General features: G+C 43.0%; 1 protein-coding gene across 1 annotated transcript; it reads right to left on the reverse strand.

The window, feature by feature from the left end:
• Positions 1–754: 754 nt before the first annotated feature.
• On the reverse strand, positions 755–13,434 carry PNN (pinin, desmosome associated protein). The gene is made up of 9 exons (XM_033143010.1): positions 13,257–13,434; positions 12,526–12,597; positions 9,141–9,209; positions 8,384–8,456; positions 8,203–8,297; positions 4,971–5,046; positions 4,017–4,172; positions 3,797–3,935; positions 755–3,098 (listed from the first exon to the last, which is right to left on the reverse strand). The coding sequence occupies exons 1-9, from the start codon at positions 13,367–13,369 to the stop codon at positions 1,819–1,821; spliced, it is 2,073 nt and encodes a 690-aa protein (XP_032998901.1). The 5' UTR covers positions 13,370–13,434; the 3' UTR covers positions 755–1,818.
• Positions 13,435–15,156: the final 1,722 nt, after the last annotated feature.

The raw sequence follows: 15,156 nt of genomic DNA on the forward strand, positions 1-15,156 counted from the left end.
CCAGTCAAAGGCGACTATGGGGTTGCGGTGCTCATCTTGCTTTCAGACAGGAGCCGGTGTTTGTCCACAGTTTTCTGGGTCATGTGGCCAGCATGACTAAACCACTTCTGGTGCAACCAAACACTGTGATAGAAACCAGAATGCATGGAAACGCCATTTACCTTCCTGCCGGAGCAGTACTGACCTGCTTTCGAACTGCTAGGTGGCAGGAGCTGCAACAGAGCAACGGGAGCTCCCCTCCGTTGTGGGGATTTGAACTGCCGACCTTCTGAATGGCAAGTCCAAGAGGCTCAGTGGTTTAGACCATAGTTGGGCGCATACCCATTGAGGCAAATAGTGTCTTTTCATATCTACCCTTTCCATGTTGCAAATTAAGATGTAGAACAAAATGACTCAGGTGCTTTAGGATTCCATCAGCCCATCCACTGAGTCATCTGCAGCCAGGACTTTTAAAAAGGAATTTTTGCTGGGTGGCTGGTGGAAACAAACTCAAAAGGGCACTTCACACAAATCCTTTGCCAGCCCAGTTCAGGATTACATCCCATACACAAATCCACATTGTTAGGTATGAGAGACTACTTTAAATGTTTTTAAGGGGTACCTAAGTACAAGTTGAGATTTCTGGTCTTTCCAATGTATGTTTATGGCTGGGAATGGGGATTCTAATTTGTGTAGGAGCATTTGGTTTTGGTAGGTGAACGACAAGTATAAAAAACTTTTCATTAAACAAACAGTAAATCCAGAATACAGAAAATAGTATATAAAGCTACCTTTATTTAGACTTTTACAGAACAAGCCAATGAATACAATTGTAGGAAGTTTAAAAACAGTATGTCACCTTTTTACACCAACTATATTGCCATCGACTTGCTTTAGATGTTACAGAAATTTTTGAATCCACTTTCCTCAATCAACAGGTATTCATAAATACAACATCTTAACCCCCAATTAATTTAATGGTTTACTGCATTTTTATTGGTATTTGAAAGTTTAGCCTGTGGCCAACAATAATCTAGTTTTGAAGTTACCCATAGCCTTCCTGCAACATACTGCAAAGCACAGAAATAAATGAGATGCAAGTTTTTTTAAAAAAAATCTAAGCATTACTCTAAAACTAGGGGAAAGGCAAGGCTTGTTGAAATACATGAAGTCTCTAAACAGATTTTAGATGGCCAAGTAATTAGAATTGGCTTGATACACTCACTTGGCTCCTGTATATGGGTAGTTAGTTCACCAAGGAACGTTAGTAAAAGCTGGCATCAATTTGTATAACGAAAGCACAGAAAAGAAAACCTGGATTATGCACAGGTGAGTGCTCCTTCATAGAACTTGAGAATTCACTTTTTAGCAATTAGAGGGGAAGTGTTAATAGGCAGAATATTCAAACACTCTGTATGAAGTATGGCAAAGGGAGAAAGATATCTATGCAAGATGAAGCGGCAACAGGCTCTCACACCTCTGTAAAATACACATTTATTTCTACAAAAAAAAGATCTGATACAGAAGTGATTCACACAAATGTAACTATGCACCTATTAAAATATACAGAAACTCTTTTAAGTAGAGGAGATTTAAAAAGATGAAGGGGTTGTCAATCCTTTTATTTGTACACTTTTGCATCTTCACATAATTTGATAAGTAACCTTTTACAAAATCATGTAAAAAGCACGAGAATTGCCTGGTAAAGAGTCTGCATTTCTCCAAAAGATTTTATACAGCATGCAATTAAGGCAGCCTTTTCTTCCCCACATGGAATCCTTTCACTCATCAAGTAATCTTCTGCTGCAAAGATTAGGCTAGGGAGCCTGGTCTCTTCTGTCAACGCCTTTTGTCTTTCCTGTCTGATTTACGGTCTCTTTCGCTCCGCGAAGTTCTTTTGCCTGACCGACTACTTTCTGATATAGACCTCTTTCTGTCCGACCTTGAACTTTTATCCTTTGATCCTTTCGCATCTCTGCTGCTACCTTTCGAAGACTTGTGACTCCTGTCTACTCCTGCATTATCCCTTCGCTTTCGATCCAGACTCCTCCTACGCTTCCTATCCCTATTGTGCCCACGCCCTCTGCTTCGACTTCTGCTCTCGCTGCTGCTGGAACTACTGCTACTCTCTCGACTGCTACTTCCGCTAGTGCTGCTGCTGCTGGAGGAACTACTCCGACTACTGCTGCTGCCGCTGCTAGAACTGCTGCCGCTACTACTGCTTGTAGAACTAGTACTACTGGTGCTGCTGCTAGTACTGCGACTTCGACTCTTGCTGCCTTTGTTCCTTGCTCTACCTCTGCTCCTGCTCCTGCCCTTGTTCTTGACTTCTACAGTTACTGCCTGGATTTGGTCTGCCTGAGTTTCAGGCAGATTCTCAGGCACCACCATTTCTTCTTTGTCTACCTGAGGCTCTTGATCTTGAGTAGATTCCAACTGTGGTGAAGGCTGTGGCTGAAGCACAGCCTCTGCTTGAGGCTGGGCCTCAGCCTCGGACACTGCAATGGATTCTGGCTCCTTCTCTTCTGCCTCCTCTGGTTCAGCTTCCACTTCTGGCTTGTTGGCTTCCTCTTTCTCCAAAGGAGCAACAGGCCCCTCCTGCTCTGGTTGAGCATTACTCTCCATTTCTGGTTCCACTTCTTTGCTATTCTCATTTTCTAGTGGCTCTGCATGATCTGCCTCATTGGTTTCCATCACATCCTGCTCACCATCTACTGGCAGTGTATTTTCACCCTCCTCTTTCCCTAACACAACATCCTCCTCCTGATTATCCTGCTGCCTATCATTCTCCTTAATCTCTGGTCCCTCATCTATCTTAACCTCCATTTCCTCTTTCTGCTCCTCGTCCTCCTGTTCTATCTCTCCATCACTGTGACTAGCACCTACCTCCTTTTCTTCCCCTACCTCTTCCATTTCTACATCATTGCTCCGATTACCTGTCTCCATCTCTTCCACCTGCTGAACCGCCTTACCCTCTTCTTGCTCCTTCTTCTGGTCTTCCTTCTTTTCTTCCTTCTGCACCTCCTGGTGTTCTTTTTCCTTCAGAGATTGTCGCCTGGGCCTGGCTTCCATTTTGTTAATTTGCTCAGCAAACTCAATGCGCCTATTTTCAAACAGTGCTGCAGGACGAGAGAAGACACACTAAAGCTTACTGTGGGTTACTTAGCATGGTTCCATCTTACTGATAGATCACTTGAGCCACTTCACACAAGGAAAGTTTCATATAGACAAGTGATCATCCATGTTAAGAAGTCAAGAATGTGCACTTGTGAATTGGGGCATTTGCCACATATTTTTGAATTACAGGCTACTGGCAGTTATGAGCAGTATAGTTTCACATTAAGAAATAATTTAGAACTGGATCCAACAGGTGGGCAAGATCCTTATCTCCCCAACCCCCTAGAGACAAACTTTATGGGGTAGTTGGATCTGTCAAGCACCTGGGCTGCAATTCCAATATCACACCATTACAAATGTTCTGTTTGTGCGAGCACATCATCTTGCAAGATGAAAAACCCTCACTTCCAACTATGTGCTGTTCTGAGGATTTTCCTAAACCCCAGAACCAGGATTCTAGGACCCTGCCAGTGCCTCTGCATCAACCTCCCAAAGCTGGGCAGGCAATCCTCCACCTTGTGGGTGAGCCAGTTCCGGCTTTAAGTGTTTTTGTGTAAACGTGAAGACTCCCAGAACTGACCCTTTGACTAAGATGCAAGTTCACTTTACTGCCTTATCAGTATCAGTTTAACTTTTTCTACTGAAATGCAGAAGAGCTTTTATCAAAGAAAATGTATCTAACCTACCACCAGTAACATACCATTTAATTTTTTTTGGGAATCATCAAACAGCTTCTGGGTAGCAGGACACATTCTGCCAGGTATGTAGAACAGGTGAGGCTTTGTCTTTGTTCTTATATATTTAATTATTTTGGCATTATGATCATTCCATTCTTCTTGCTGGTAAAAAAAAGATTTTTATTTTTTTAGTATTGTCCACAACACAAACACCACATAGCAGCTGCTTGAATTTTGGCTTACCAGCTGAGCAAGTTCAACCTTCTGTTCCAATAGCCGCAGCTCTGTTTGTTTAGCACGTCTTTCCTCAAAGAGCTCTCGCCTCTCGTTTTCAACCTGCTTTCTCTCTTCCTCTGCCTGCACTTCAAGTTTCTGTTCAATTTCTTGCCGTCTTTTTTGCTGAGGTGGAGAAAACAGTTTCAGATTTGCTTAAGGTGAGCTCAGAAATTTTATTATTAATTTATATACCACTTAATAGCTGGTTGACCCCTGTTCTGGAGTCAGATCAATACTGAAGTCTGATATAGAAAAAGCTTTATCTAATTATTTCAAGATGACCCAAAACTTCTGGCTGGACTTAGTAGTCAAGTCACTGCTTATAGTGGTTAGTTTTTTTTTCATTTCTGCTCCCCTAAGGTATGGATCACTCCTTGTGTATCATGCAAACCACATTTACAGTGAAGCAGTGCCGGGCAATGCAATTTACATCTCTCCAACTTATGACCTGAAGCCTGGCAACCAATAGGAGCTCTGTGCCCCCCTCTCTCATTCTAATCTGTTTTCAAATTGTTATGGGACCAGAGAGAAGTAAATAGTAATAAAAATTCAACTATATAGCCAACTAAAGGGAGGGCATATGAAACCTAAGCATGGACCTCTCTAGGCTGCTGGCAGTTACTAGTGGTTTTCCCAGCTGGTTGCCAGAACCCAGTTTAGGGTTGCCATACAGAACTGTATTGGTAGTAGGATCCATGTTCTATTGAACTTAATAGGCTTAAGGAAAGTTTTAGGAATGCTCAATGTTTCCCTTTACATTTGAAAAATGACAAAGTCCTCGTGTTTCCACAATGAAAAATGTGAGCTACTGGGCTACGAGCAGTAAGTTTCTTCGCACAAGATAGTATACAATCCTCTCATTCAATAGAAACAGTACACTCTCTCTCCTCTAATGAACATTGCAAAGTATTGAGCTAATACCCTCTCAGTAGCAACTGTTGATTCTTGTTTGAACTTCTGAAGAGTACCCATCAACAGGCCAAATATGCGCCGATTCCTAGAACAGATAGGAGTAAAAAGATATGATTATACCATTGACTTTCATACGTGTTCATTATGCATACCTATTGAAACATTTCCTAAACCTTCCAAGGTTGTTAGTTAATGGCACATGAATTATAAAAAGGCTACAATAATAATACAGGGTGCAAAAGCTATTTAGAAAGAAACATAACCACTAGATGTTGTAAACTGCAACAACCAACATGAGAAGATAACAAGATAATTCCAGTGGATAGCTTTATCAACAATAGCATATAATTTCCAAACATATTAAATTAAATGAAGTTCTTAAATTATGACCCAAAGACATCTAAAAGTTTTATCTAAGATTGAAGACAAGAATAAAATACATTAAACAGACTAATTATTAATAAAAGGAACACAATTGTTGTGACTTTTCATAAGGAACCTCAAGAAATTATTTGCCATTTTGTAAGCAACATTGCACTGAAAATATAGTCATCTTCTTTTGACTTACTTTTTTGTTCTGTATGAGCAAGAACTTTGGCCCATATGGCGAATCATAGAATTGTTAAGTTGGGAGGGACCCCCCGCCAAGGGTCATCTAGTCCAATCCCTTGCAATGCAGGAAATTCAACATCAAACAACCATGACAGATTGCCATCCAATCTCTGCTTAAAAACATCCAAGGGAGGAGAGTCTACAACCTTTCGAGGGAGTCAACTCCACTGTAGAACATCTCTTACTGTCAGAACACGCATGCAGCTCTTCCTCCTCCAAAGCCACTACCCGCACACTACGTTTTTCGGATGGGGAGGGGGGGAGGAAAGAGCATCCCACTCACGTTAGCAGCCTGGAGCTCCATCGCTGCCAGACAGGAGTAGTGTCTGATGTGAGGGGAGCCTTTGCCTCAGAGGGGAAAGGCGGGAAGAGAGTCCCTTCCCTCAGCTGCTCTTTGTTGAACGCGGCATCTGCGAGGGGCAGAGGGCTGCCCCAACCCCAACACGCAGAGCCCTTGAGCTTCTCTTCAACACCCTTTTACTGGCCCACACACAAAAACACACACCCTCTGGCTTGATTAAACACACACACAGCCCTTGAGTTTAATTCAACACCCCACCCCTTTATTTGATTCAACATCTCCCTACAAACACACACACACACCCCTTGACTTGATTCAACACTAGAGATGTGAAGGCCCGGAAACCCCCCCGGAAAAATTGAAAAAATAAAAAAATAGATTATGGAATGTTTTATTTTAACATGATGATTGAAACATTTTAAGATAAGGGGTTCAAATATTTTATAAATCATTTCTAAAAAAAATGTATGGTATCAGATTATTCTAATTTCTGTGAGGACAAACAAGTCCTAGGTTACAAACTGAACTCTCCAATGCAAGAACAAGATACATTTCTTCCTTTAGGAGGTGCTGTTGTCACCATAAAAGAAAAAGGTTTCAGTTTTGTTTTTGCATGCGTGTGGTATGCATTGGTTCTGTTTCTCTTCACTAGGCCTCAAAGCACTAAAAGAAAATATAGAGCAACAAAAAGGGCCTGAAAGTATATACTTAATTACAGCTCAGAAAATGATTCTGATTAAATTTCATGCCTATTCATTGAAACTTAGTCAGACTTCCTTCTTCAGTTCTTTTTATGAGAATGTTTTTTTTAAATACTGTGGAGAGGAAATATAATTGTTACTTCTGGATTTTTAAAAATTGTTTTGTGGCGTTTTTTTTTTGTTCCACATAAACTAGTAAACAGTTCAGGAGATTGTTGCTCCATTTGTTACAAATACAAATAAATATTATTTTAAAAGTAAATTCTGTTTGTAATAATTGTTTGGATACACTATATTTTTAATATGCTAGTTGTGATAATTTTATGCCCATTGAAACTGTCCATAGTTATATTTTATGTTTCTAAAGTACAGTGGTGCTCCGCTAGACGAAAATAATTCGTTCTGCGAGTATTTTCGTCTAGCGAGGCATTCGTCTAGTGGGGCACCACTGTAACAGAATGACGTTCAATCTGGAAAAGAAAAAAGAAGTCCTAATGTAGCATTTTTTTCAATTTTTCCAAAAATTTCCAAATTTTTTTCCTAAAAAAAACAACCAACCGGGAAATTTTACATCTCTATTCAACACACACACAGCCCTTGAGTTTATTCAACATCCCCCACCCCTTTATTTGATTCAACACCTCCCTACACACACACACACAAACCTTGACTTGATTCAACACATACACAGCCCTTGAGTTTATTCAACACCCCCTTTATTTGATTCAAACAAACACACACACACCCCTACAAACACACACATGCACACCTTGACTTGATTCAACACTCAGGAGAACAAGCCCAAGCTTGCTCTGAATGTGAGAGGGTTTTGTATGTGGGGAATCAAAAGCAGCAAAGGATACATGCATTTGGGACCATATGTGATGCATCTCTCCCCCCTTAGTAGAGAATAATAACTGGGACTAGCTGTCAAAAGTCACAGGTCAGAGATGCTCATATTTTTCATTGATATAGCAGCTAAAGGTCAGAGATGTTACTGATGTTAAAGGTGATCAGTAAAACCCAGTGACACAGCATCCTCACAGAAAGTAAGAAGCTGAAGTAGGTTCTTCATTGTGGCTTTACTGAGGCACGTAGCGCTTGTCACCATGATGTCAGTGACTGTGAACAACTGAGCTTCCTAAATCCTGACTCTAGCACTGATGAATTCTTGGGGTTCACAGACAACTAAAAGAGTACTCGAGCCTTAAAGTCTCTCTTCATTTGTTAATGACAGTGATGATGATTCTTAATACCACTGTTGACTGCTGTTCACTTTACATGGTTGAAATATTATGCTGATATACCGGTTGTTTATTAAATACCAGTTTAGTACAACATTTGATTCAGAATATATTCTCTAGTTTTCCTCCTCTAAAAACTAAGTGCATCTTGTGGTCAGGTGTGTTCTATGGTGCGAAAAATACGGTAAATAAACGTGGAAGCTGGGTTGAATTGTCTGGTGCAGTCAGTGCCTGTACACACATTTCTTAAGGAGCAGTCTAAGACAGCATAAAATATTGGACAATTTTTTTCTGTGCAAGAAAGAACATTTTTTTTTGTAATTTGTATTATGTGCTTGGAGTTTGAAAACATTATGGTTACAGTAAACAACATTGTAAGATACCTTTGTTTTCCCTTTTCATCCATGTTTTGATCTTGAATAAGGTCTCGGCGTGTTCGTTCTTTGGAGGTAGCAACAACAGAAGACTGCAACGCTGGCTGCAAGGATAGGTCAAAGCCAGGTTAATGGAAGCTTTCTTACATTTCTTTCCCTCTCTACCCAACAACTTCTAGGTATCCCTTACTTTTTTAACATCATCATCCTCTGCGTCGCTTTCATGGCGTGATTCTCTCCTTGTCCGACGTTCCCCAGCTAGCCTAAATTTAAGAGAGTATCAAAGGCATCCATTTTATACTAGAACCAAGGAAAATATTTCAATAGGCTTAGAAAATGATGTTAATAAAAGCAAAATAACTACACTAAAATCAAGATACTGTGCTTCACAGACTGCTTTGATCCAACCTCTCTGTCCATGTTGTTGCTGGGATCCAATGAACTCTTCGGTGAATGTAGATTAGCTGCTTGCTAAATTTGTTGCTTTATTACAGCATCTTTTAAAAGATGGAGACCTCACTTTTAAACTCCACTTACCTTTCTTTCTACAGAACATACTGTAGGGTAGCAACTCCTACACAATTTACCGGTACTCAAGACAAAAAATATGTTCTATTGAAATCCTATTTTTAAAAAATCACACGGAATCAAAATATACCAGTATAAATTATTTGCCAGTGTAGGGTTCCAAGAGGAATTATTATGCAACTTAATTAAAGAAGAACTGATTCATGAATGGTTTTTCCTTTCTTCCCTCCCAGTTCCTTTTGTATGTCTGAAATTGCAAGCAATCATTTTAAATGATACACAGGCTTGAGTGCTATATAAAAACCATGCAGAAATGCACTAAGGAAATATACTGAGTCAGCTAAGAAGGCATGCTCTTCTTGTCTCGAACGTCATTCAATCCTCTTCTTGAATTCTGCCCTATTTAATTCTCTGCTCACCTATTGGTCGCCCCTTCTAGATCCCTCTGTTTGGCTGGGGGTCCTCCTCCGCTATCCGAGAATCCACGCCTGAAACAAAAGAGATGATCAGTGTATCAGATCAGCATGCTCCAAGCAAGTTTATAATTCCAAGACCCCAAAAAACTGAAGTTCAATGTCTTGCTTTGTGTGCAGCAAGTTTTACAGAAGTCATGCCATGCTCTCTAACATATATATGAAGCCATTAGGTGAGATCAGAGGGTGGAAGTAAAATGTCATCAGTATAAGGAAATCAGCTCTATTTCTTTTTTTTATCTGAGTTAGGTGAGGCTGTTCAGGTGCAGAACCAGTGCTTGGGCTCAGTGATGGGCTAACAGACTGAAAGCTGACAATAAAGAGTTGTGAGAAAGTGGTTCTTATGTTGATAAATTAGGTGCTTGGCTTGTTTCAGATAGGGGTGTGCCTTCCAGGAAGAAGCAGGTTTGCAGCTTGGGGACACACTTGCACCCAAAGTTGTCACTAGAGGCCAAGGTAGCCCCAGTGTCACAAACAGCCCTTCCCAGGTTCAACCTAATCACCAGGTAGGAACATTCCTGAACAGGCAACCTTGCCACCATGATTCACATTCTGCTTACCTTTCAAATGTAATATTGTAATATGTTGTACTAGGAGCTGCCCTTTTAGTATATGTGCTGCCGAAGCGAGCACGACTAGGAGCTGCCCTTGAAAACTTTCATTAGTGCAGAATAGTTTAGCCAAGGAGCATTGTTGGGTACTGAAGACTCAGGGCAGAGGCCCACAAAAAACATTTGCATATACTTATTTTTATGTATAGGTGCCAGTTTCAGCTGTCATTTGAAGGGGAGAAACAAACTGGCTGTCAGGAAGAACTCAGAGCTATGGGGTGGCAACAGGGATTTCCTGGGCCAGTATACTATATGTGGATTGGGCTCTCCACCCCATCCAGTCTAGAGCTGCTGTTTGTGTACATATTTAAAAATAGAACAAGTGCTCATTGGCAAATTTGAATGGCAGGTGTCTAGGGTCTCACCAGTGCTGTACTTTGAAGTGTTACCACTTGCCCTGTAAAAAAAGTTAAGTTTAAAGGGGAAAGATGTCCAGGATCCTGCATCAAAGACCCAGACACACAGGCCCCCTGGCTACCCACTAACAAGGCTGTCGCTTTATCCTGATGGAATCATATCACATCAATTCTGAAAGAATTACCCTGGCAGCCTATTTGCTGTCAAGCCCAATTCCAAATGCTAGTACTCCTCTATTAAGACCCTAAATGGTTTGGGGCCCAAATACTTGAAGGAGCACATCTCCCTATACCAGCCTACCTATGCCTCAAGATTGCTAGAGTGCGCTTTTCTGTTTCCATTGTTGGGAAGTTCAGTACAGTCGTACCTTGGATCTCAAATGCCGTGGCTGCTGAACAAATCAGCTGCCAAATGATCAAAACCCGGAAGTCAGTGTTTTGGTTTTCGAATGAATATCGGAAGCTGAACGTCCAGTGCAGCTTCTGATTGGTGCAAGAGCCTCCTGCAGCCAATCAGAAGAAAGCGCTTTGGTTTCTGAACGCTTTGGAAGTTGAACGGACTTCCGGAAAGGTATGACTGTATTTGGGTGAGATGCAAGTGAAAACCTCTCAGCACACACATGCAGCTCTCTCACACACTCATGTACTTCACATATACACTGCTGCGAGTACACCTCTCCCTCTCAAACACATACCTACCCTCTATTCCCCCACCTCACTGAAATATCTCCCCTCCCTCTCTTCCCATGTATATATCCAACTCTCATACACTGAACAAACTAAGTACAGTGGTACCTTGGGTTACATACGCTTCAGGTTACATACTCTGCTAACCCAGAAATAACACTTCAGGTTAAGAACTTTGCTTCAGGATAAGAACCGAAATCGTGCTCTGGCGGCGCAGCGGCAGGTCCCATCAGCTAAAGTGGTGCTTCAGGTTAAGAACAGTTTCAGGTTTAGAACGGACCTCCGGAACGAATTAAGTAGTTAACCAGAGGTACCACTGTATCCGTTCCAATTCTGAAAAGCCCCTCCAAGGGTGGAGGTTGTGACTGTTTTTAAAAAATAACCTACCCACAAAAGTAACTAATCCCTGAGTTACACAATGCCACTAACTCAAAAGCTTATTCCCTCCTTTTAAGAGCATTTTAAAGAAACTCTAAAAATGTGAACATATGTAGCAATTTAAGACTTTCCAGTACCAAAACTAAAGACCAAGAAGTACTAAGTAGGTCAAACATCTGTAGGACTGCAAAGACTGCTGTGCAAGCAGAGCCTAAAACACCATCCAATAAAAACCAGGCAGAGCTCTGTTGCAATAGCCTTCAAGTACCATACCATGCTGTCTTGACAGCATCTTAAAAAGCAGAGACAGCACTTTGCCAACAAAGGTCCGTATAGTTAAAGCTATGGTTTCCCCAGTAGTGATGTATGGGAGTGAGAGCTGGACCATAAAGAAGGCTGAATTGGTGCTTTTGAATTATGGTGCTGGAGGAGACTCTTGAGAGTCCCATGGACTGCAAGAAGATCAAACCTATCCATTCTTAAGGAAACCAGCCCTGAGAGCTCACTGGAAGGACAGATCCTGAAGCTGGCCACTTCATGAGAAGAGAAAACTCCCTGGAAAATACCCTGATGTTGGGAAAGATTGAAGGCACAAGGAGAAGGGGATGACAGATGATTAGATGGTTTGATAGTGTTCTCGAAGCTACCAACATGAGTTTGACCAAACTGTGGGAGGCAGTGGAAGACAGGGGTGCCTGGTGTGCTCTGGTCCATGGGGTCACGAAGAGTTGGACACGACTAAACAGCAACAACCATACCATGCCAGTGTTAGGGTACAACAGCAGAGGATCTGTAACCCTTAGAATAGCATGGTTGGCTGCCCACCCTTTGGTAATAACAATGGTATATGAGCCAAGTGGCAAGTTATACATGCCTTCTACTGAAATCTTTGAAGACAGCAATCTTGTGGGCTCCTCAGCACTGCCATAAACTAGCATTACAGCAACTGTACAAGTACAACTTGAAATTACTGAAGTTTTTTTTAAGGTTAGAAGAGAAGTTGCATGCAACCTTAGGGCAGCAGTGACAGCACAAGCAATGATCAAGTACCCCAACAGTTATTTGCTTGTTTGCCTGTGAATATGCTTTGGACCATGAGCAGAACCCCTCTTCCCCCTCACAGTACAAGTATGGCAGTTGAGTTCAGACTCTAGCTACCTTAAATCAACATATTCAATCAACATTTAACCTTCTTTTAATTTATAGCCTTCAAATGCAAGCGTAACATTCTGTGCAGCATAGAAGCTGCCCTCAAAAAGGTACAGAATTGGTTTCCATTAATCATCCAGAGATACTCACCTAAGTAATATACTTCCACGCCCCCTACCTCCACCAGGGCCTGTGATGGTCAATAATCTCCCTTGAGCGGGCCTGGAAAAAAAGGTCAAGGGGATAATCATCAGGAAGGTGCAAAGAGGAACACCACTGGTGACCTGGTGCAAATATATCCCCCACCACCCACTTTATTAGTCAGCTTTAGTCATTGGGGACGGGGAGTGACTGCTTCCACCGTGTGCAGGATCCTGGTGGCCTATTTTATTAAAATACCTTGACTTTCCACGTGGAAGGAAGTGGCAGAAGAGGGAAAATGCAGGGGGACAGCAGTGGGTTTTGCCTACCTTTTGTGCCAGGGAAACTTTTACAGATTTAGGCTGGGGCATGAGCGCACTCTTAAGCCGGGTTAATTTTGGCCGGTGCAGGCTGCGTCCCCATTGAAGACAAGAGGGGAAGCCGCGTTCGCATGGCGCAGCCGCGCCTCGCAACTCACGTGGACGCCACTAACGGATTCTTCTCGTAGGCCTGCCTCTGCGCTCCCGCTCCGTCCCTCCCCAGACCCGTTTACCCCCGATTTGAAGAGGGACGGGGCTAACGGATGCGGCGCTCGGGCTCCTGAAGTTCCCGGAGCGGGAAGGGGAAAAGGGCACGGGCACGAAGGTGGCAACCGCAAAGAAGCCTCTCAGGGGACGAGCGCGGCGGCCCCCTCTGAGCCGAAACCCCACCCGGCCGCCCTACTCTTCCTCCAGCCTCACCGCACATCGTTGGGGTCCCGCCCCGTGAGCTTGCGGATGTTCTCGTCGACGTGCTTGAGGCTCTCCTTGGCCTTCTCGAGCTGCTCCTGCAGAGCACGCACCGCCACCGCCATCCTAGCCACCCACAGGCGCGGCCTAGCCAGTAAGGGCCCGGCCGAGAGCACAGCTCGGCGGGAAAGGGGCGGGGCGCGACTGCCCAGCCCCCCACGTAGCGCGGCTCCTCCGAGCAAACTCGCCAATCGGCGCGTGAAGATTTGATCGACAACGTTCCTCGCCAACAGCCGCGCCTCGTCCCTAGCGAATCACCGCCCTGACAGGTTGAGTGGCATTTGGGTGCTCTAGTCATCAGCTTCCTTCTTAGCCAATCGGGAATCCATATTGCTAGAGCGACGTTGGGAGAACCGCTCAACGATCGCGTTGCTTTGTTTCTCCTGCCAATTCATTGCTGTCAACTTTTCCCTTTCTTAAGGGAAATTCCCTTATTCCGAATAGGATTCCTCGCAAGAAAAGTTGACAGCTATGTGCCAATCACGGAATGCCAGAGCAGGGTGGCATCTGAACAACCAACCAAGTGGTACACTTGTCCCTCGAGTAACCAATTAGTGATGGGAGGTGGGTCGGCTTATGCTTCCCTATCCGCCGTATGCTTCCCTATCAGCCATGCTCATTTTCGCGCGCTCCTCTAGTCATGAGGTGCCTTGAAGTGCAGGAGGCGGGACTAAACTCAATTTCCACGGACGCGTGGCTTCTCTGATTCTGAAATTTGCTTATAAGTCCTATTCACTTGGCAGCAAGCCCTATTGAAGTCAATGGAACTAATTTTTGAGTAAAAAAACCCACAGACTCAGAATGCACAAGTGACAAGTTGAAGTAACAGCATAACCAAAATATGTGAGATGGGTTTTAACTATTAGCAAACGCTCCCACTATCATTGCTGTAATTGCCTTCCCTGCACTTTAAGGCAAGCCATCTTGTTTATTGGGGCACAGAGGGCTAAAAGGTCACCAAGGTGAGGAGGCAGCAGCATTAATGTTTGCTGCTATCACAGCCAAATATTAGACCTTCAATGGGTCTTTAAGGTGTTTGGTCAAATTAATTTTGAATTTCTGCCTTCCCTGCTTTTTCATCACACAAAGCTTTCCATTAAATGACAGGAAGGCCCAGCTCAACAAGGGCAGAAGGATTCTGGGGAGTGAAACTGCCAAGGGCCCTGAATTGGCTGATCTAGTGATCAACAGGCCAGTGGCAAAACTAGCAGAACTCCTAGAGCCCACTAAGACGGACACTTTGGATTATTTGTGGGGAATAGGAATTCGTTCATTTCCCCCCAAAAATATAGTCCGGCCCACCATGGTCTGAGGGACGGTGGATTGGCCCACGGCTAAAAATGGTTGCAGACCTAGGGTAATGGTGAGGTTGAGAAATCAAAAGTAGATCAGTCTTGTTATTGGGATGAGCTGCTTTGAGGAGAAGGCAAGATATACGGTAAATCAAACAAACAGGATATATATACAATTTATCTACTTCACAACTTATCCAAGACCCTTGGAACACCCTACTGCAAGCCAATAGCAACTTATGTATTTATAATTTCACTAAAGTAGGTTGAACGTGAAAAGGCTGAATTTGAGCTGAGTGAATGTACAGCAGAGGCCTTTTGGGATTAATTTCCAGCAGTCACACTTCACCCACTATGCTCTCTACACCCACTGATGTTAGGCATCCCTAAATCGCAGTAATCCTGGGGGTGTTCTGTTAAGAGGCCAGACGACGAGTTTCCCTTTCTCTTTTCCTTCTGGTGTGGTGTTCTGTATATAGTATGCTTAGTGTTTTTAGACCTGTTTTAAGTTATTAGAATTTTAAAGTTAAGTCTGCTGCAACTGATTTTCTTATGGCCAG

Source organism: Lacerta agilis, chromosome 1, assembly GCF_009819535.1.
Source record: "Lacerta agilis isolate rLacAgi1 chromosome 1, rLacAgi1.pri, whole genome shotgun sequence".
In the NCBI taxonomy this organism is placed as follows: domain Eukaryota; kingdom Metazoa; phylum Chordata; class Lepidosauria; order Squamata; family Lacertidae; genus Lacerta; species Lacerta agilis.